The sequence below is a fragment of the Idiotropiscis lumnitzeri genome, chromosome 19 (assembly GCF_059441095.1).
Source record: "Idiotropiscis lumnitzeri isolate Australia: NSW breed Sydney's pygmy pipehorse chromosome 19, RoL_Ilum_1.0, whole genome shotgun sequence".
Lineage (NCBI taxonomy): Eukaryota > Metazoa > Chordata > Actinopteri > Syngnathiformes > Syngnathidae > Idiotropiscis > Idiotropiscis lumnitzeri.
In genome coordinates, this window is record NC_142409.1 from 10681370 (window position 1) to 10701996 (window position 20627).

General features: G+C 42.7%; 1 protein-coding gene across 2 annotated transcripts in view; it reads left to right on the forward strand.

The window, feature by feature from the left end:
• Positions 1-20627, forward strand: part of prex2 (phosphatidylinositol-3,4,5-trisphosphate-dependent Rac exchange factor 2) — a 31490-nt gene that overhangs the window by 1966 nt on the left and 8897 nt on the right. For both annotated transcript variants that reach the window (XM_088282481.1, XM_088282482.1), the window contains exons 2-29: positions 2967-3038; positions 3457-3579; positions 3681-3785; positions 4789-4890; positions 5985-6146; positions 7864-7997; positions 8708-8811; positions 9874-10023; positions 10112-10253; positions 11532-11632; positions 12145-12248; positions 12318-12367; positions 13865-13940; positions 14010-14082; positions 14483-14625; positions 14699-14791; positions 14859-15007; positions 15295-15380; positions 15457-15593; positions 16202-16319; positions 16552-16736; positions 17225-17386; positions 18651-18873; positions 18993-19200; positions 19617-19796; positions 19954-20048; positions 20115-20197; positions 20492-20582. In XM_088282481.1, coding sequence (XP_088138607.1) covers positions 2967-3038; positions 3457-3579; positions 3681-3785; positions 4789-4890; positions 5985-6146; positions 7864-7997; positions 8708-8811; positions 9874-10023; positions 10112-10253; positions 11532-11632; positions 12145-12248; positions 12318-12367; positions 13865-13940; positions 14010-14082; positions 14483-14625; positions 14699-14791; positions 14859-15007; positions 15295-15380; positions 15457-15593; positions 16202-16319; positions 16552-16736; positions 17225-17386; positions 18651-18873; positions 18993-19200; positions 19617-19796; positions 19954-20048; positions 20115-20197; positions 20492-20582 — 3451 coding nt within the window. The remainder of the gene's footprint in view (positions 1-2966; positions 3039-3456; positions 3580-3680; positions 3786-4788; positions 4891-5984; positions 6147-7863; positions 7998-8707; positions 8812-9873; positions 10024-10111; positions 10254-11531; positions 11633-12144; positions 12249-12317; positions 12368-13864; positions 13941-14009; positions 14083-14482; positions 14626-14698; positions 14792-14858; positions 15008-15294; positions 15381-15456; positions 15594-16201; positions 16320-16551; positions 16737-17224; positions 17387-18650; positions 18874-18992; positions 19201-19616; positions 19797-19953; positions 20049-20114; positions 20198-20491; positions 20583-20627) is intronic.

Below are 20627 nucleotides of genomic sequence, written 5' to 3' on the forward strand. Positions count from 1 at the left end.
TGGGCGATATTAACGCTTCAAAAAAATCGGCTAAATAATGTTTGCATTCATCAATTAATCGAAAACATAATTGATTATTATAATATTTGATTACCATCTTGAATATTCTCCTATTTTCTTGTAACGGAAGCAGTTTCTGCTTCAGCTGCTTGGCTTAAGAAACAACCAAGCGCTTTCCGTCTATTTTTTTTTGCTTTTGTTTTGGAGAGAATTTCTCAAGCAGGACTTCCTTCCTTCCTTCCTTCTTTCCTTTCCTTCCTTCCTTGCTGGCCCTGCCCATCTTTACATTGTGCTGCCTGCTTCCTGCTTGAACAGCAGCAGGCAGGGAGCCCAAGTCGGACAAGCCAATGTTTACCATGTGACAAGCCCGGGGGAGCTGTTTTTGAAGGAATAAAAAAAAAAAAAATACAATAAAACTCCATAAATGTCGTCTCTGTGAATATCTCCACTTAGCAAGTTTTTTGATGATCTGATGAAGTCTTGACAGTTTCTTGATTTTTTTTATTTATTTATTTATTTTTTTGGAACAATGAGATATCTTTCGTCGATTGTGGTTTAGCATATTGATTGTTTTTAGTCTTCTGTATTTCCTATCCAATATTTGTATAATAGGGATGAGCTAGTAACAATATCAGGTATCGTATTGGACCGATACCAAGCATATTTTAAGGTATCGGGTACTCGTAGAAGCTGCTGATACCATCCATCGATACTTAAGGCAAAAAAAAAACGTCGAAATGTGACAGAAAATCCTCATCTGCGCTAGAAAGAAAGGTCGAATGTTAATTGGGGAACTCGCCAGCTTTTAATCATGACGGAGTTGCTTAATATTATTGTTTTGGTGTCTACAGGTGCTAGCTTAGCAGGCTACGTATCCTGGCCTAACCTCAGTGGCGTGACATTTAGCATTTTAGTTCACAAGCTAGCAACAACATAGCGTTATTATTATTTCCCGTAGCTTAAAGCACCACTTTGTAATCTTTATCCTCTTGAGTGTTTTGAGTCAAAGCAATCTTGTGCATACTTAGCTTGCTTATGCTCAGTACATTTTTGTGCATCTTATACTCCAAATCAAAGCGTTTGGAAGACAAAATAACACCGCAGTTGCTTCTCTGTGTCCAAGCTCATTTGAAAGCTTTTAACGGCCAACGTCGGACGTGACGCGGCTGGCCAACGAGGCCGGACGAGCGTCGCCAATGCACGCAGTGTCCACTCGGGATTCAGGCCTGGCCGGCGTCCAGACAGCCCTGGATCCGATGTTGGGGTTCAAAAAGGCTCCCCTCCGGACTTAGCGCCGTCACATTGCGAACAATCGTCGCTTTGCTCCGGCGCTAGTAAATAAAAAAGCATTTGGCTGACCCAGTAAAAGCACAACGCAATTAGGCAAATGAAGTGTATATTTATGGGCCGTCCCCCCAAAAAAAGGGCTTCGGCCCAGGTCCATAAATCCAATGAGTCAGCTTCCTATCTTGGACGTCTTCCAGGGCTTCACTTTTAGCTAAATTACCCATGAAGCTTTGCTGCTTTTCTTCAAAAGGCGCATGTTTTTTTTCCTTCTCTCAGACTTTGTTCCAGGAATAACATACACTGTGCACCAATAAGCAGAATTAATAATAATAATAATAATAATGATGGCGAGCATTTCAAAGCTGGGATGAAGCGGTGAACTGCAATAACATTTCACATGCTTAGTAGTTCTCTTGAAAATGTTGGTGATTTTCTGTTTGTATTTATTTTTTCCGGGATGTTTTTGTGTTTTCTTCTATTGCTTGTACGTTTCAAGGTCAATTTTGTATTTGACATTTTTTGGGTCATTAATATTTTTATTTGAAAGCTATATTCATTTTTCCAAGATTTTTAAAGATCATTTTTTCATCTCTTTTTATTTATATTGTATTTTCTGGTGTTTTTTTATTTTTTTCTTCTGTTTTGGTATTTTCTGAAATTTGTGCCGCTTGTCATTTTGTATTTTTATGATATTTGTATTTTGTCATATTTTTCATTTTTTGTCTGATTTGCATTTTTCTGTTCTAATACTTTTGTGTTTTCTCTATTTTGTATAGCATTGTCTTTTTTTTTAATTTTTTCTATTTTTCACAATATTTTCTACACATTTGTTTTTCGCCAAAAAATGTAACAATTTTTTTAACTATATATTGTCACCTTTCTGTATTTAAATCTCACTTTTAGCATTTTGTATTTTTGTTGTTTTTGTTTTATTTTGTAATTAAATTTTTATTGCCTATAAATGTGATTTCTTATCTAAGCAGTTCCACTTTTTCCTCTTCCTGATTATTTCACTCCGTACGTCGTTAGCCGGAAGCTGACCTTCCGCTCGGGCCCGACACTGAAAATCCGTGTCGAGGTCCGCTCGCGCCGTGTTTATACATATTAGACTTTCTAATGGCATGCTAATGCAGCCGAGTGTCGGGGAGTTTCGAGACGAGGCCGGCTGCAGAATGCTAATCAACCAGTTGGAGCACAACAAAGAGCCTCATTATTGAAGTAGCCCCCTCACAAAAAAACAAAAACAACAACAAAAATTCCAGCACTCGCTGTTACAGTTTTCCTCGGAAGTGTTTCTCTGTAATCATCTGACAAGCCAGCTTGTTTTCCCCCCACAAGTGAATTTAAAAGAGAGAGCTGCGAATCCTCGAGAGTAAATACAAAAATAACACCACTCATTGGGAGTACGCCAATTTACTCATTTACTCCCAGCACCAATAAAATGAATGTACTTTTTGGTGTCTATATCCATCAATGGCAGTGAACGATTGCGATTTTTTTTTTTTTTTTTTTTTTTTTTTTAAGCCCACACAACCATAACAACCTGCAACAAACAATCGGAACAAATGCCACAAACGTTAACGACATTTTTTTGTTTGTTTTTAATTTGAATAATTTAGTTACTATAATAATAACCTCAGTCTGAAAACACCAGTCTCACTGTCGTTGTCCTCTTCCAGGTGTTCCTGCATCGACTGCACCAATACGCCGCCACCAAAATGGACAAGAACATCACGGAAGAAACAGTCAAGGTGAAGATTTTCTTTGACTAATATTTACGGCTACGATAAACAAGCATCCAGCGGATATTTACAGTTACATCCTCGAGGTTGTCCGACATCTCCCGCCAATTTATGGTTTGTTTGGGAGTATCCCGTTCTCCCTCCCTTGAAATGAATGCAACAAATATTACAGGTTTTGAAAAAGTGCTCGGCGGGCCGTACTTTGTCCACTTGCAGGCTAGCAACCAAAAGGCAAAAAAAAAACAAAAAACATTTGGATTGAATTTCTCGCACCAGTGTCGCGTGAAAGCCTCCTCCGTTCTCGCCGTCTTGATGTTTTAAATTACAAGATGAAAGACGCTGCGTGCTTGAGTTTTTGCTCGGACTCAAGACGCTTCCCTCGTGCCGCCGACTTGATTCCAGACACTCTCTCCAACGCCTCTCTCAGGTGTTATTCTCCAACATCGTGGACATCCTGGCGGTGCACAAAGACTTCCTGTCCATGGTGGAGGAGCTGCTGCAGCCCGACCCGCACGCTCACCACGAAGTCGGACGCTGCTTCTTGCACTTTGTGAGTCACGAGCACTTGAAATAAGCGAGGGCCCCAAAAAAAAAACAAAAAAAAAAAAAGCCCAGACGCTCACACGAGCAGCAATTGTGTTCGCTTTGCAGCGGCGGCGGTTCCAGATTTACGATGAGTACTGCGGAAATCACGAGAAGGCGCAGAGGCTGCTGCTGGAACTCAACAAGATCCGCAGCGTCCGCACATGCTTGCTGGTGAGAGGATGCCTCGAAAAGTGTCAAAAAACGGATTCTTTTTATTTTATTTATTTTTTTTAATTTTTGGGGCATTGCATCACCATGTGAGGCTATATTGAAAGTGCCAAAATTAAATAAATAAATAAGCACACCTTGAAATATTTAATTAAAATTGTCATGAATTAATTAAAATTGTCATTAATTAATTAAATATGGAATTAAATAAATAAATGTGTCATTCATTAATTAAATCACCAATAATTATATGTAAAAAAAATCTAGATAAATATTTCTGTATTTAATTATTTATTAATTTAATTAATTATTTAATTATATATATATATATATATATATATATATATATATATTATAATTATTTAATAATTAAACATTTCATGCTGTATTTATTTATTTAATTTTGGCACTTTCGGGTCCTCCATAATATTGACTTCATAGTTACCAATTGGGGAAAGCACTCTCCCAGGATTTTAATTTAATACTCAATGTGATGAAAATGTACTTGTCACATCGTTAAGGGTGAAATTGCGAGCCAAATACTTTTTTTTCCCAAAATGCTCTGTTATTTTTTTTCATCACTGCGTCATCATGTGAGGATATATTGGTGTAACAGTTCCAGCTCTGTAGAAGGCGTCATCAAATCTTTTAATTTGAGGTACGACTCAATGTGGCGAGTTCAAAATAGATTTTCACTGGTTTAATGGGGAACCTTTTTTAAGCAAGAACATATTGTGAGTCTTTGTGTCATCAAATGAGAGCGTATTAACGTTATCGTTACACATCGGTAAAGCCCTCATCAAGGTCTGTAATTTGACAAATGACGTGTTGGACTCTCATTCATGTGTGTGTTGCGTTTGCGTGAACGAGACAGCTGACGCGCGTGGGAGGACTTCCACTTCCTGCCGCGCTCCAAAGGACTTCCACAAGGGGAGCATCACAAAGCCGGAATGGAAAAAAAAAAATGTTGGATTCCCTCTCAGCAAGTTTGCTGTGTTTTCTGTAGAACTGCATGTTGCTGGGCGGCCGGAAGAACACTGAAGTGCCGCTGGAGGGTTACCTGGTGGCGCCCATTCAGAGGATCTGCAAGTATCCGCTGCTGCTCCGAGTACGTTGATTTTGCACCTATATTTTCAGAAAAGTCGGTCTGAGGTCCTTGATCTAAAAGGGTACAGTTAGATTTCCACCTCAGTGGTTCGTAGATGGTTTTGGCGGAGTGTTATGTCAAAATTTCAATGGAGGAAAAAGTAAAACAAACAAAAAAAATAATTATAGAGAAATAATTTTATAAGACAGAATGTTTCCTAAAAAATATATTCATTTCAATGTATTAAATAAAATTATTCAATTAAAAATAAATACATAAATTTAAATATTTAATTTAAGTGAATTGCCTGAAATAAATTCACAAAATTAAAATCAGCATTTCATATTAAAATTAAAAAAAATATACAAAATTAATTTAGTAAGTATGAGTTATTTAAATGAAATTCAGCAATATTTTAAAATATTTCTTGGTGTTTCTAATATGGAAAAATGTACTCGATGATGTTAAAATGCTGCAAAATAACATAAAAAAAAAAATCAAGATCATGACTTCATGCTGCAATTCATTTCATTGTGCTGCTCCTTCTTGTCTGTGTTTTGTTATGTCTTGTATTTATATCATGACTCTGGACGCTAACCGTTAGCATGCCGATAGCGCGATGCATTGTTTGTTTGTGATGAGGCTAAGTGGACTGAATCCAGCCAAGTCTCAAGGCGCTGGCTACGTATGAAGCACTTCCTCGGCCGGCCCAGCTGTAACGTTTCGCTTCGTACCTGTCCTCCAATCCCGCTCGTCACTCCTCAAATTTCCGCCTACGCGGGCGAAAGGAAAACCACGTTCAAAGGCCTCGGGTCTCCTTCATCCTGTTTTCACGCGTGAACCCGCTCAGACTTTGTCCAAACAGCCGCCGGGATACCCACACACACACACACACACACAAGTGTTAGACAAATAAGGTCATTTGACGCTGGGCTGTTTGGAATTGTCACAGCTGCCAGGCCTTGTCATGTGGAAATCATATTGTAACTGAGATGCGCAATCAGAAGCTGACGAATACGTGTTGAAAATGTCATTTTATGCGTTCACTCCAAATAAAATCCAATTCAAATTGTTATAATATATGTCTTTTTTTTTTTTCCCTTCCACTCCTTCAGGAGCTGCTTAAGCGCACACCCAAGAAGCACGAGGACTACGCGCTGGTGCAGGAATCGCTTCAGGTGATGAAAGCCGTGTGCTCCGGCATCAACGAAGCCAAGCGGCAGATGGAGAAGTTGGAGCTCCTGGAAGAGTGGCAATCGCACATCGAGGGCTGGGAGGTGCGTTTCAACGACGTCAACCGTCGCGTTCCGCTTCGGGGGTCTTTTGATAATTGGGTCAGTCTGTCTACCACGAACAGGGCCGCTAATTGTACGACCAAAAAAAAAAGATCCGATCGGTGCCCTGAGATGTTCGGCATCTTCACAAAAGCCTCCGTTGTTTGTGTATTTAAGCATGCTAGTGTTGCTGTACACTAAGTAGGCTCTTCATGAACTTTTTTTTTTTTTTTTTTTAATGGTTTTATGGCGTGTGTCATTTCGGGGACATTTGCAGGAAAGCTCCGGAACAAATGATATTTATTGGGCAGTAGTCCTGAAGTTGCTTCATTTTCTTAAGTCACTCTTAATTTGAAAAGAAAAATGTACTCACGCCAACATCCAAAATGAAACGCTAATGTCACAGAGTGGCAGAAATAACAACAATACAATTTCTGCATCAATTATCTAAAATGCATAAAAATTGCATGAGGTCAACTTGTCAATTTTCGTTTCTTATAAAGAGTCCCACTGCCAGAGTTTTTGTCACGGCGGTCACTTCCACTTTTTGGGCTCTCGAAGCTTGAAATTTGATCATAATTAGTGCTAAATGGTAAAAAAAAACTGACTGCTCTGTCGTTCCCGAGTCATCGTCCACATCTCGGCTTGTTATTTCTGGCGGGTTAAAAGTAGAGGAAATGAGAAATGAGACTAAATGATGCTTTAAAGGTCTGCTTTGCTTTTATGATGGAAGGAATGAAGGTGACATCAAAATAACTAAACAGCTGTTGGAACGCTTGACTGGGCGCTCATTAAACACTTTTTTCGAAAATAGGAAAAATGACGCTTCTCCTTTGCGGGGCGCTTTTTTTTTTTTTTTTCAGTGGATATAAAAAGTCTACACCCCCCTGTTGAAATGCCTTTTTTTTGTGATGCAAAGCACAAAATCTTCAGATTGCTCTTAACTTTAGTAACTTGTTTTTTTTTTTAAACCAATTGGTAATTACTTTTAAAAAAAAAAAAAAAAAATTATTTTCCTTTTTTTGTTTTGTATTTGTAACTGGCAATTTTTGCTTTTGTCATTTGTAATTCGATTTATCATGAAATACTTGCCGAATACATTTGTTGGAGAACAATTTGTGTAATAAAAAAAATGTATATATATTTAAAGGTCACTGAGCAATTTTCCACTTGGTTTTAAATGACCAATTATGTTTTTATTGACCTATAAAGGACTAAACATGATGGTAGAACATGGATTATGGCATGCTAATTTGGGAGGTGTGCGTGTGTGTGAGTGAGAGAGACAACTTTAAGGAAGCGTCTGGTGCTACAAAATGACTCAAACATCTGTTCGGGCTCCTTGGATGTTAAAAAGGTCCTGAAAGAGCAATAGAATGTAAAAAGACTTGCGTGGTTGGTTGAGTTATTTTTAGCTGTGAGGGGGGAGGGGGGAGGGCAATCTAACATGGCGCACCAACTCCCCCAAGAGCAGGCAAGGTGAGGGGAAAGACATTTTCCTTACACCATATAACACACACACACACGCACACACACAGGATGTTATTCTATGGACACCATTAGAAGAGGAAGCGGGGTGTGTTTTTTTTTCGCTCCCCCGAGAGATTGGGCCGGAAAGGCCGAGCTTTTGTAATCTCCTCTCTTCCCCATGTGTGAATATTCAATATTGTGCTGCATCCAAACGTCTCTGTAATGTGTGTGTGTGTGTGTGTGTTGTCAGGGATCCAACATTACCGACACATGCACGGAGATGCTCATGCACGGCGTCCTGCTTAAGATCTCCGCCGGGAACGTACAGGAGAGGATCTTCTTCCTGTTTGACAAGCTCCTGGTCTACTGCAAGAAGAAAAACAGGTGGCTCGCCTCGAATCGTTCGGGTTCTTTTGTCTTGTTTGGGTAATTGATGCCTTTAGTCACGTTTTATGGTGGGAACGCTGTTTTCATCGGCTTAAAATGGTGGGGTGCGCCGACTTTCAGGGCTTAAAAGGCTCGACTAAGACTGCTTCTTGAATACCTAAAAGGCTTTTTTGAAGAGGAAAAGTTTGAGGCATCAAAAAAATTGGGATAGTTAAAAAAATGGGGGGAAAGGGGGGTGCGCGATTTATTTTGGGAGGTTTTGCCAGGCGAGGTGGCGCACCAACAACCTATTGACGAGGGTGCATAGATTACATTATTTGGGAAGAAAACCACTGTAAAAATATCCCAAAATAGTTTTTTTGTGCATGGAAAAGGGGGTGCGCCAGGTTTTTGAGGATGTCCCAGTGGGCATCTGATGTCAATTTAACATCAATAGGACATCAATTAAATGATTTTTATGTTACAATGACATCGGTGTGGAAAGGGCTTTGCGGTTTAAAAATTAGGAACAGAGGGAATGCGTAAAGTCTGCCAGAATTTTGAAGGAGATGCATGGCTCACAAAATTTGCTAAAGACTGCTTTAAAAAAAATCCAAAAGACAATTTTGACCTTTTTTGTGGAAGCACACCGCTAATGGGGGGTGCGCCAGCTTTTTCAGGATGTGAAAAAGATTTTTTGACACCTGCCATTTCTGTTATCCTCCAAGACGTTTGAAAAACAGCAAAGCAACCACAGAGGCTCCTCGCTACCTGTTCCGAGGTAGAATCAACACCGAAGTGATGGAAGTGGAAAATGTGGACGACGGCACGGGTGAGTCATGCACGTCTTGTATCTGTTCGATAAAGAGTTGAACAACATTTTTTTGCGACCGAACCACTTTCATTTGGTTCTTCTGTTTCTGGTGTGGAATTTTATTTTTTAAGTATTTCATTTGGGTCCTTTTGTTTGTGCTGACAAGACAGAATGAAGATGTACACAGCTACGTTAGCATCTCGCGTTCACTGATGAGCTAAGATATGCTTGTTGCTTATCAAATGATTTTTTTTATATGTATTATTTTGGAGTTTTTTTTTTCATGGCTTTAAGTGGCTTAACACTGCTGATTTTATTTTGGTCTGTGTTTTTTTTTTTTTTTTTTGCACTAGGCGCTAAGCTAACTTGCTACGCACTAGCTCTACCTGCTACTTGGCTAGCTTATGCAGCTAAACACATGCCAGGCCGCTCTTCTAAGTCCCTAATCCTCACCAGAAAAGATTTATTTTATTTTTTAGAATTAGTCTCCTCGTTATGCGCCTTCCACATGACACATTCCGATGACTTTTTCAGTACTCGAGTGGCGTTGCCGTATCCTTAAGTGTTCCTGCGGCCTGCCTGCTGATTGCTTGTGTCTCTTGGCCGCGCGCAGCCTCTGATTATCGCTTTTATTTTAGTGGAAGGCCTCTATTTCCTGAACTCTCCGTGTTTGCTGTGTGATGGACGCGGCAGGGCAGGTGGCGGCTCCTGGGTGGGCGGGATATCAGCCTTGCATGTCCGACAAGTGAATTACGGCTTGGCTTTCCTTATATTGAAAACTCCCCCACCCATGTGTACACTTGCTGCCTGCGGTTGAGGAAATGCCCTTGAAGTATTTTCAAAATAACGGTAGACACATGGTAATGATGATTGGCATGGTTTGGTTACACACTCCGGCTGCTCGAATGGACCACACATGTAGTAACGGGAGATCCAAATAAAGTTCTGTTTCCCCAAAACGACCAAAAACACAAAATAGGCGTCCTTTCCAATAAAAATGACACATCCTGACTACTATTTTTACATCTTGCCTTTCTTGAAAACGACAAACGCCATTCGGTCACTGGACGTCCCCCGCAGCCGACTACCACAGCTCCGGCAACATCGTCAACAACGGTTGGAAGATCCACAACACGGCCAAGAACAAGTGGTTCGTGTGCATGGCCAAGACGGCCGAGGAGAAGCACGAGTGGCTTGAGGCCATCATGAAGGAGCGCGAACGTCGCAAGAGTACGTCTTCGCATCCCGCTCGGAACCCAATGACGGAACATTCGCGTGTGCCTGATACTTCTGACGACGTGCTACATGTGTGCCGTAGGTCTGACGCTGGGCATGGAGCAGGACACGTGGCTGATGGTATCCGAGAAGGGGGAGAAGCTCTACCAGCTCATGAGCAAAGGACACCTCATCAAGGATCGGAAACGCAAACTCAGCACCTTCCCAAAGTGCTTCCTGGGAAGGTGAGATGACCCAAACTTTTGGCAACGCCGTGTTCGTATCTTCCAGAGATTGTCAATCATCACCAAAAAGCTCTCAGCGTATATTGCTTATTAGCTCCCGGTTTTTCCGCCGGCCTGCATTCCTGCCGCGGCGTGTCTGCGGGGAGAGCGACCAAAGCAGAACGCGGTCGCTGGTCGCTGCTCAATTCCCAAACCGCCGTGCTGTGTAAACTCGGCCACAGCTATGTCCTTTCCTCCGCCGCACGCTTTTAAAAATAACAGCGGTGTTATTGCAGCGCCGTCGTTATTACCGGTCACCGCTGCTGACGTGAACGACGCGGAACACATGAGACCGTGAGTGGGAATTTGTCATGTTTTAAATAACCTCAAACCACACATGGGAAAATATGTCATGTTATTACAAAGGCTTCCGTAATAGTGAAAGGTAGAGATTGAACGTTTTACATTACATTAATAGTTCAGCCCTTCTGCTTTTACTTTGCTAGGTTTCTACTTGACATTTTGATTCATTATTCATTCCGACTTCCTACTTTGTGGATCATCTGTAAGGCAAAAGTAAAAATGTCGACTGCTACGTTAGCCGCTAATTGGTTAGCCACCATTATGCTAGTCACTTGTCCTTCACAGGTCGAGATTTTTATCTTGATAAGAATAAACCCTGGGTGGAAACGTAGACCGCTATGTTAGCTTAGCCGCCATCTTGCTAGCTATACAGCAGGGGTGGGCAAACTTTTCGATTTGTGGTCCAAAACGGGTTCTAAAATTTGACAGAGGTGGCCGGACCAGCAGCACATGGATGGAATGTTTTGGTAACCTCACTTCATCGGAAAAAAAAAACAAAAACAGAGTATATAGAGAAAATATATGCTTTAATTTTAAATGAAAATGAACAAATGCATTGTTTTAGAGTGCGCCTCCTAGTGGGGACACGTCAGAATTACAGGGAAAATAATCTCATTTGTGTGTGAGAACTGTTCTGCATTTCTCTTTCTTCATGGTTTACAATCGCAGATGATTGTGGAGTCTTATTTTCCTCTGGCGGCGTGTTGCAGAGACGTCAAGGCCGAGCGCTTGGGAAGACTGCGATGTTTGTTTGGCTTGTGTGGTCAGACGAAGAACGTCAAGGATGTAATCACAGCAGAATGAAGCCATCAAATTAGCTTGTTTGTCGTTCTGCCACTCGTGTTGCGTCCTCGTCGCACTTGAGATATTTTCACATCGGAGATGCCTTCGTAGGTTTCATGTGACGCCGCTAAGTATTTGTTTGTCTCTCGCCAGTGAGTTTGTATCCTGGCTTATGGAAATTGGCGAGACGGGCAACCTGGAGGAAGGCGTCCACCTCGGTCAGGCCCTGCTGGAGAATGGCATCATCCACCACGGTTGGTCGTATTTCCTTTGATTGCAAAAAGTTGCTCAATTTGTACCGATCAAAAATACAAAGTAGATATCCATTTTCCACCAAAAGTTGCTCAATTACAGAACCTGCGGAACATTAAAAACAAGTCAAAACAGACTAAAATTAAGACGGTAACGCTAGCATGTGAATGTCAGCTAACAAATTGGTGGCTAGCGCGAGAAGCTAACATGTCATTCACGCTAACGCCGGCTGCTCATTTTGATTCCAGTCTTGGCGTCAAATGGAAGGAGGCCATCGCGATTCTTACTGTCAGGGATTATTATGAGCCTTCATCTCGTTGAGCTGCATTGTTTTACTGGCACGCTTCCTGTGTGTTTCGCTCATGAAGTTTAAGCTGCTCTGCGATTCGTTTCTTCACGCTCCAAAAAAACTCTTAAACACTCGGCGGCCCTTTATTGCTTCCTCGGAGGGACGCCTGTGGGGGAAAACAACAGAATATCCTTCCATAAAAGTTTTCTGTATTTATTTTTGTAGTCACTGACAAGCACCAGTTCAAACCCGAGCCCGTCTTGTACCGCTTCCGCTACGACGACGGCACCTACCACCCGCGGAGCGACATGCACGATGTCATATCCAAGGTAACGGAAAATAAGAGTTTGTTGAGAATGAACCAGTTTTATTTATTTTTTTCTCTCTCTCTTTCGCAGGGCGTTCGCCTCTTCTGTCGGCTTCACAGCCTCTTCACTCCCGTCATCAGGTCGGTCTGAATTAAATTCTACATCTTTATATCTTATTCTAGTTCTAGTCGCCATTTTTTTTAACCTTTTTTCATTTTCATGGGAGCTATGGAGATTATTAGCATCCTGATGTTAGCCTTTAACTCGTTCATTGCCATTGACGGATATCGATGTCGAAAAGTACATTCCTTTTAAATGGACTTTTTCTTGGCCAAAGCATCATGGAAATCGGTACTTGTGTAGCAACATTTTGGCCCAGTTTTTTCTGAGAAGCTTCTTAAGAGGGAATTTAAATAATCCAGCCTAGGGGGTCACAAAAACAAATTCAAAATGACCAGATTCATCCATGGCCTTTGTCCCATTCCTCCCCAACTCTTCAAGGGAATTTGTAAAATGTATTGATTTTTGGGTCGATCCTGCTGACGACCAAACAAACAGTTATGATGACCGACTTTCTCTTTGCGCAGCAAGTTCCAAACGACCTCCTTCTCCTCTTCGTCGCCAGCCTCGGCCTGCTGTTTCCTTGTGCTGGACATATGGGTGCTCACCAGACCGCAGTTTGCCCCCCATTTGTCACTAGTGACAGCCTCTCCTATTGAGCGGGGGAGGGCACGGTACCTCCTCCCGTACGCTGTTGGCTCGCTTGTCCCAGACACATCCCCTTACATAACACAATAAGCAAACAACTCCTCATGAGTGTTCGCCAGTATGCTGCAAAGTCATCGCAGTTGTGCTGGATTTTCCCGGGGGGTTGTAACTTGGCCCTTTTGCCCCAGCCGCCACCCCCCGAGGGAGGCCCCCATGTTCGTGGGAAAGTCACAGCTCTGTTTGTGTCTCTGGCAAAGTGAGCGCGCAACACTGAGAAACAGCAACACCACACGGAGATGATGAGGAGGAGGAGGGGGATGAGGAGGAGGGGGGGTGCTGAGGGGACCCCAGGGACCAAACACTGCTGGGGCCCTCGCTCGCTCACACTGGAATGTTGTTTTCATGTCGCCAATTGTCCACAACGCGGGCTCATTTACCACCAGTGTGTTACATTTGTTACAATTTTAAATTATTTCTTATCATGATTATAAAACATTAGTGCCGATGCCGGCCTTCAGTTTGTACAGGACAAAAGGAAGCAGGAGAAAATTATGATGGGGAAAAAGCGGCCCACCGTATTTTCCGGACTATAAGCCGCTACTTTTTTCCTCGATTTTGAACCGTGCGGCTCATACAACGGTGCAGCTTTTCTGTGGATTTTTCTTTCACCAGTAGGGGCGCTCTATCGTTCAGAAAATACGCTAAATAAATCTCAATTTTTTTTCCCTCTTGGGTCTGTTCTGTTTTAATTAGTAAAGTTTTTTTCTCCCAAAAAGAGATGCTGCGGCTTGTATGCGGGTGCGTCTTATAGTCAGGAAATATGGTAGTCAAATAATTTCACGATACATGAATTAGTTTTAAATTCCATTTCGATTTAAAAAAAAAGTTGCAAATATTTACAGTACTTTGCTCCCTCCAACCATTCCCAGGGACAAGGATTACCATTTGAGGACGTACAAATCGGTGGTGATGGCCAACAAACTTATTGACTGGCTCATAGCGCAGGTACGGCCTCTTTGCCCGACAGCGGTGGCTAAAGATTCTTATTACAGCATCTGTTGCTTTTCTTGACAGGGTGACTGCAGAACAAGAGAGGAGGCGCTCATTTTGGGAGTTGAGCTGTGTGACAATGGATTCATGCATCATGGTAAATAAAAACCTCCTCAGAGTTTGAGCGGCGTGTGGATGGAGTGTTTTGGTAAACTCACTTCATCGGAGAAAAAAATACATTTAATTTGAAATGAAAGTGAACAAAAGCATTACATCCATATCTATCTTTGAAAAACCACAGTATTTAGAATATGAAACATCAACCAGGTTTCTTCTTTTTTTTTTATTTTTTTTTTTTAAATTTGGCGGGCCGGATTAAAACGTTGAACGGGCCGCATGTGGCCCCCGGGCCGTAGTTTGCCCACACCTGCTCTAGCACTACTGTATGTATTATTATTATTAGCAAAATGCTAACCCTGAGCCTATAGCGCTACAGTTTCTCTGCTCATTTGCGTCTCGATGTTAGCCGTTAGCATAACGAATTTTGCTTTCTTCAGTGCTGGAGAAGAGCGAATTCAAGGACGAGCCGTTGCTCTTTCGCTTCTTCGCCGACGAGGAGATGGAGGGCTCCAACACCAAACACAAGCCGGTGAAGCACGACCTGAAGATCGTGGAGAACGTCATCTCCAAGTGTCTCCTGGTGAGCGTTTTCTGCTTTCTCGCTTTCCCGCCTTATTGCGATGCTGAGCGACTCACCTTTTTTGCGCCGTCAGATAAGACCCAGCGCCGGAGGCTATGGCTTCACCCTGGAGGAGAGAAACCGGCTACCCATCATCAAATCGGTGGAGAAGGGCTCACCTGCTGAGGTGAGAGCACAAATAATGCTTGTTTGTGTGTTTAAAACTCAACATGGTGGCTACATTTGCTTCCAAGATGGCCGGACTTGAAGTGGGGAAGAAGCTGTTTGCCATCAACGGCGACCTGGTATTCCTCAGGCCGTTCTCGGAGGTGCAGGTTCTCCTCAGGCAGTGTTTCCACAGCAAAGGGCCGCTCCGGGTCCTGGTCAGCACCAAGCCGAGAGAGTACGTCTCATTTTAGTAGCGTAGAAACAACAATAGTTTTGTTTTTTGAACCATTTGAAAGGAATATTTGAACACCAACCTGAAGCAACACATGTAGACAGACAATATCATAGCTTCTGCCAGGCATATATTCTTTATCCTCTTCAAAGAATACCATTGAATGAGTGAGAATAGAGACAAACAAAAAAATAGCCGCTCTTCAATTAACTATTGAAAAAACAAAACAATAAATCCAGTTATACAATATCGAACATGACACGCGCCATTGCCATCGTTTATAATTCCAGGACTGTGAAGATTCCCGACTCGGTGGATGGATTGGGCTTCCAGATCCGTGGTTTCGGCCCCTCTGTGGTTCACGCCGTCGGAAGAGGTGAAAAGACGCGTTGTCGTGTTACGGTTGCGAAGCACCTGTTGACCATTTCCTGCTCCTCCTCTTCCTCCACCAGGCACGGTGGCGGCCATGGCCGGGTTGCACCCGGGCCAGTGCATCATCAAGGTGAACGGCATCAACGTGAGCAAGGAGAGCCACGCCAGCGTCATCGCTCACGTGACGGCCTGCCGGAAGTACAGGCGACCCTCGCAGGTGACTTTCACGGCTAACTTGACTACGGACGTTACCATAGCGACGCAACACTGTCAATACAAGACGCGACGTGACATTACGAAGCGTCACAAAAATGTACTCAACTCGATTAAAACCGACATTCGTGTTCATCGCTTATTCTCGTTAGGACTTTCGAAGCCCAACACATATGGCGGCTCTTAAGTCAAGACACATGGGGACCGCCCTGTTTGAGTGCGTTTGGCTTGTCGTCGTGCACCGCGAGACCGCAGAGCAGCGGGCACAGAGCTAAGCATGTCAACGTCGGCCAGAAAGCCGCATTGAGGTTTTGGGTGTGGGCAGACGAGACAGACGCACCACCACAGAGCGCTGTGAGGAGATTGGTTGCTGCATGTCGAAAACCAAATGGCAAAGGTTTTTCGTTGCGCACGTGGGAAGTTGTTTGCCTTTTCATGCTGGGAATCACGCACATGAAGACGCACGGTCGGACGTATTGGGACACCTAAATGGATGGATAAGTTGGAATAAATTGTGAAAAATACGTAAAAAAAAAAAAGCGTAACGTCCAAACACGCAAGCGGTGTTTATAAATGAATAAATAAATATGTCTCTCCCTCTCGCCAATGCAGCACGATACAATCAAGTGGGTGTACAACAACAGCGAGAGCGCCCACGAAGACGACCAGAGGAGCAACCAAACGGCCGCCCCGGAGGACAACGCCGACGGCTTCGAGTGCAAAGTTGAAGGTGATCGCACTTGCGCGTGGATTTATATAAACTTATATCACTTCCTATTTCATGCTTTTATTTTGAAAGACAAACCGCATCACTTCTGGTAGGTGAAAATTGCCGACTTTATTCACGCCAGCAATTTATTTCGGCCACCCAAGTTATGACTTTGTCGTTAACGCTGATATTTATTATCCCGCGGGCCACATGTTGGGTATCCCTGATGTAGACTGTGTTGTTTGCGTGTCAGAGGTGATGGACAAGTTTAACACCATCGCCATCATCGACGGCAAGAAGGACCACGTGAGCCTCACCGTGGACAACGTGCACCTGGAGTATGGGGTGGTGTACGACTACGACAGCACGGCCGGCATCAAGTGTCACGTCATGGAGAAGATGCTGGAGCCCAAAGGATTTTTCAGCCTCACTGCCAAGGTATTGCGTACATTTAGCATGGCGCACCCGTTGAAAGAACAACAAAACAAAAAAAAGCAGGCGTAATAAAACCTTGCAAGCTACACACCCCCTTTAAATCAGATCTAGGTTGGCGCACCTTTTCTTAAGTAAAAAAAAAAATTAAATAAATAATAATAATCTTGGTTACATTCTTTGTTAAAAAATATAGATAAGGCACACACCTCCTTCAATAAATTTTCAGTGCTGGCGCACCCCCTTTTTCCACAAACATTCTACAAAAGATTTAAAAAATTAAAAAAAACTTAAATGTTAAAAATTCAAAGAAGCCTTTCCCACACTTTGACGAAATGCGCACACTTCAACATCCAAGCAAACCAGGCGCACCCCTCTCCCCCGCACACTTCCTTCAAAAAAGTCATAATAATGGATACATAAATGGATACATTCAGAGCACGCTTTGCTCAAGTTTTAAGACACCCACATTCGTTAACATCCCTCCTGTGTAGATCCTGGAAGCTCTGGCGCACAATGACGACACGCTGGTGCAGACGTGCGCTAGGTTAACGTCCGGCTGCGATGTCATCCCTGAAGAGCTGCAGGTGCGCTTCGACGCCATGTGCGCCGAGAGGGTGGAGCACATTAACCGACGCATCGCCAACTACAGAAAGGTGAGTGCAGTTACGCATGTGACTGATGTGAAACGAATTGTGTTGAGTAGTTCAAGAAAAGTTCCTTTTTCTGGTTCTATGGTTATCGTCACATTTTACTCACTGGTATCTTTCTATTGTGGCACAAGTAAAAAAAAGTCAGGAAAGAAAGTTGAGCTATATTACAGAAAAAAATTCCATTTATTAGATTAAATATAATAATAAAATTACAAAACAAAGCAAATATATGAGACAAAAAATATAAAAATATTAGCAGGATCATGGCTCATGTCTGTTTGCAAAAAAAAAAGGACTCGAATTAAAGCTGATCTTGTATTAATTAGCAGTCATTTTATAAATAGCACAGTCCCAAGCAGGCCTCTTTTATGTAAGATGTGACATTCCTTCTCAAGAGAAACGGGGGGGAAAGAGGAGGGGGCAAGGAATGTCATTAAAGGGAGTAGGGAAGGAAATGACACAAGTGGGAAGGACGCAAGGGAAGGCCTGGAATAGTCCCCTCCACTTTGTGGCCCTCACATTCTCCATCTGGATCACATCACTGATCCGTATCACCGCACCAAAGAGTTGCGTTTAGTTTCTTAAAACAATGTCGTCAGATTGTTAAAAAAATAAATAAATCTAATAAATTACAGCAGACGGAATTTGGAAATTAATAGAATCAATTTAGATTACTGCAGAGCATTATTTTATTTTACAAGAATATTATATTACAAATATAAAAATTGAGTTTCGGCTCATTAAATGTTTCTTTGCCTTTTTAAAATTATTAATTATTTTTTTTGTCATGTTATAATTTTATATATATATATATGTATATATATATATATATGTATATATATATATATATATATATATATATATTATTTTATTTATTTATTTTTTTATTTTAATTTTTGAATTTTTTTGAATTTTTTTATTTATTTTTTTTTACAAAAAAAGGAATAAAATAAAATAATTACATCCTTTTTAATGTGTGCTTTCCAGTAAACCATGCATGTGCGTTCACTTTGCGTGAGTGAAGCAACAGCGCCATAAACGAAATGAATTCCATTGTTTTCATTCCAATTTCTCTGAAGTGTCTCAATGCAATGTGGGCGTCTGGAGTGTTTCATCTGTGTGTGCAAACAATAATCATCATACTGGCATGTCTGCCATTGATCATGTGACTCATACAAGACCTTATTCATAAAAGTTCTTTTTCAATCATTAATGATCATGAATTATTTCCGACGTGCTGCATATGCTTCATTCGCCATATTTGCAGTTTGCCCTCGTGCTGAAGAACAGGGCGTGGCCGACCTTCAAACAGGCCAAGGCCAAGTTGTCCCCCCTGCACAGCAGCGACTTCTGTCCCACCAACTGTCACGTCAACACCATGGAGGTGTCCTACCCCAAGACCACCACTTCGCTCGGCAGCTCCTTCGGGGTGCAGCTGGACAACCGAAAGAACGCGACAGAGAAAGGCGGACGCTACGCTGCTGAGCAGGGTGAGACTCGAATCAACAAAAGAAAATCAATTCCACTAACAAATATGGAAAATTTGCAAAATGCGATGTTCGTTTATTTTGCCAGCTAGCAATTTACTTTCTGATTTGTGTTCCTCCAGGGAAGCTGAACCCCATGGTCCACATCCAGCACACCATCACCTCCATGGCGGCCCCCTCGGCACACAGCCTGGGCCGCACGGAGGGCCACGGCCTGCACTTCCTGCTCCGGGAGGACGACCGGCTCACCCTGGACGCTTACCAGAAGCTCCTGGACAAGCTGGACACCGTCGTCAAGGAGATGGAGGCGCACGGCGGACATATTCACGAGTGAGTTGACCTTGGCTGTAGTGACTGACGCGCAACGTAAACGTGTATATTTAGAATCGGCATCAAAGCACCCTTTTGATCCAACCATGGCCACCTTCCACCTCAGTGGTCCTCTCTCGCATTTAATTTAGCCAATCGCAGAGCTCCCAGAGGGTCTCCATGGCAATGGAATGCCACTCTGCTGTGGAGGGCCTTTGTGTGAGTTGACCCGAATGAGGAGCACCCAGAGGAGGAAGGAGGGGGTGTATTAACTAGAATTTGTATATTATGTATTTATTATTTATTTATGTATTTACAATGTATTTTTCATTTTATTTTTTAAAATAGTGTAGCCACGCCCCTTTAAAAAAAAAAAATCGTTTTATTGCTACGTAAAATGGCCGTTTATGACTATTCATTTCTATTCCTCTGCTCAGCCTGTTATCGTCCATCACGTACCCGCCGGCGTCCGATGCCAAGAGCCCGGAGAGTTTTGTGTCTACCGAGAGCGACAGCGACAAGGGCGAGCGCAACGGGAAGAAAGTGTGTTTCAACGTGACGGGGGACGAGCAGGAAGACTCGGGCCATGACACCATCAGCAACCGGGATTCGTACAGGTAAGAAACACATTTCATATTTTTGTTCGCCACTGTGAAATGATTTATTTCAGCGATTCCGTCACATGACCACTAGAGGGGGCTAAACATAGTTAATTGTCCCATATTTGAATGCGATGACATGTTGGATTTTTCTTACACCCCCCCCCCATCACAGTGACTGTAACAGTAATCGGAACTCCATCGCCTCCTTCACCAGCATCTGCAGCAGCCATTGCAGCTCTTACGTCCACAGCGATGAGCTGGACTCAGGTACAGTTCTGCTAAACGGTACTTAATAAATGAGACGGACGTGAAACGTTGTTTTTATCATTCCAGGGGATGAGATGGCGTCCAGCGTGTGGCTTTCTCACGAAAAGCAGAAGAAGCTTCACAGCTTCCTGGAGCACCTTTTCAGCCAGGTGACATGGAAAGACCCGGAAAAGATGTTTGGAGAGGATTGCTGAGAATGGGTGCAAAAAATGAGAACTATATTGTTCTGAATTGTGTAGATATATGCAGCTTGGGAAAGCCCCGCTATGATGTTTAACGGGCCGCATGTGGCCCCCGGGCCGTAGTTTGCCCACGCCTGCTTTAAGGGGATTCTAAATTTTTCTGGCTCCAACTTGTAGTTATGTGTTGGCATAATAAAAACTTTTATTATTTTATATTTTTTTTATTAGTTTTTTTTGTTCAGAAACCATTTATCTCCTCAGGTGGACTCGATCAGCAGCATGCTACGAGGCGCCGTGGTGGCACGGGCTTTCGACCAGACCAAATGCTTCACGCCTGTGAGAGGCTTCCAAGGTCAGGAAAACACCGAAATGCAAATCTAACAAAACGAGCTGGTGG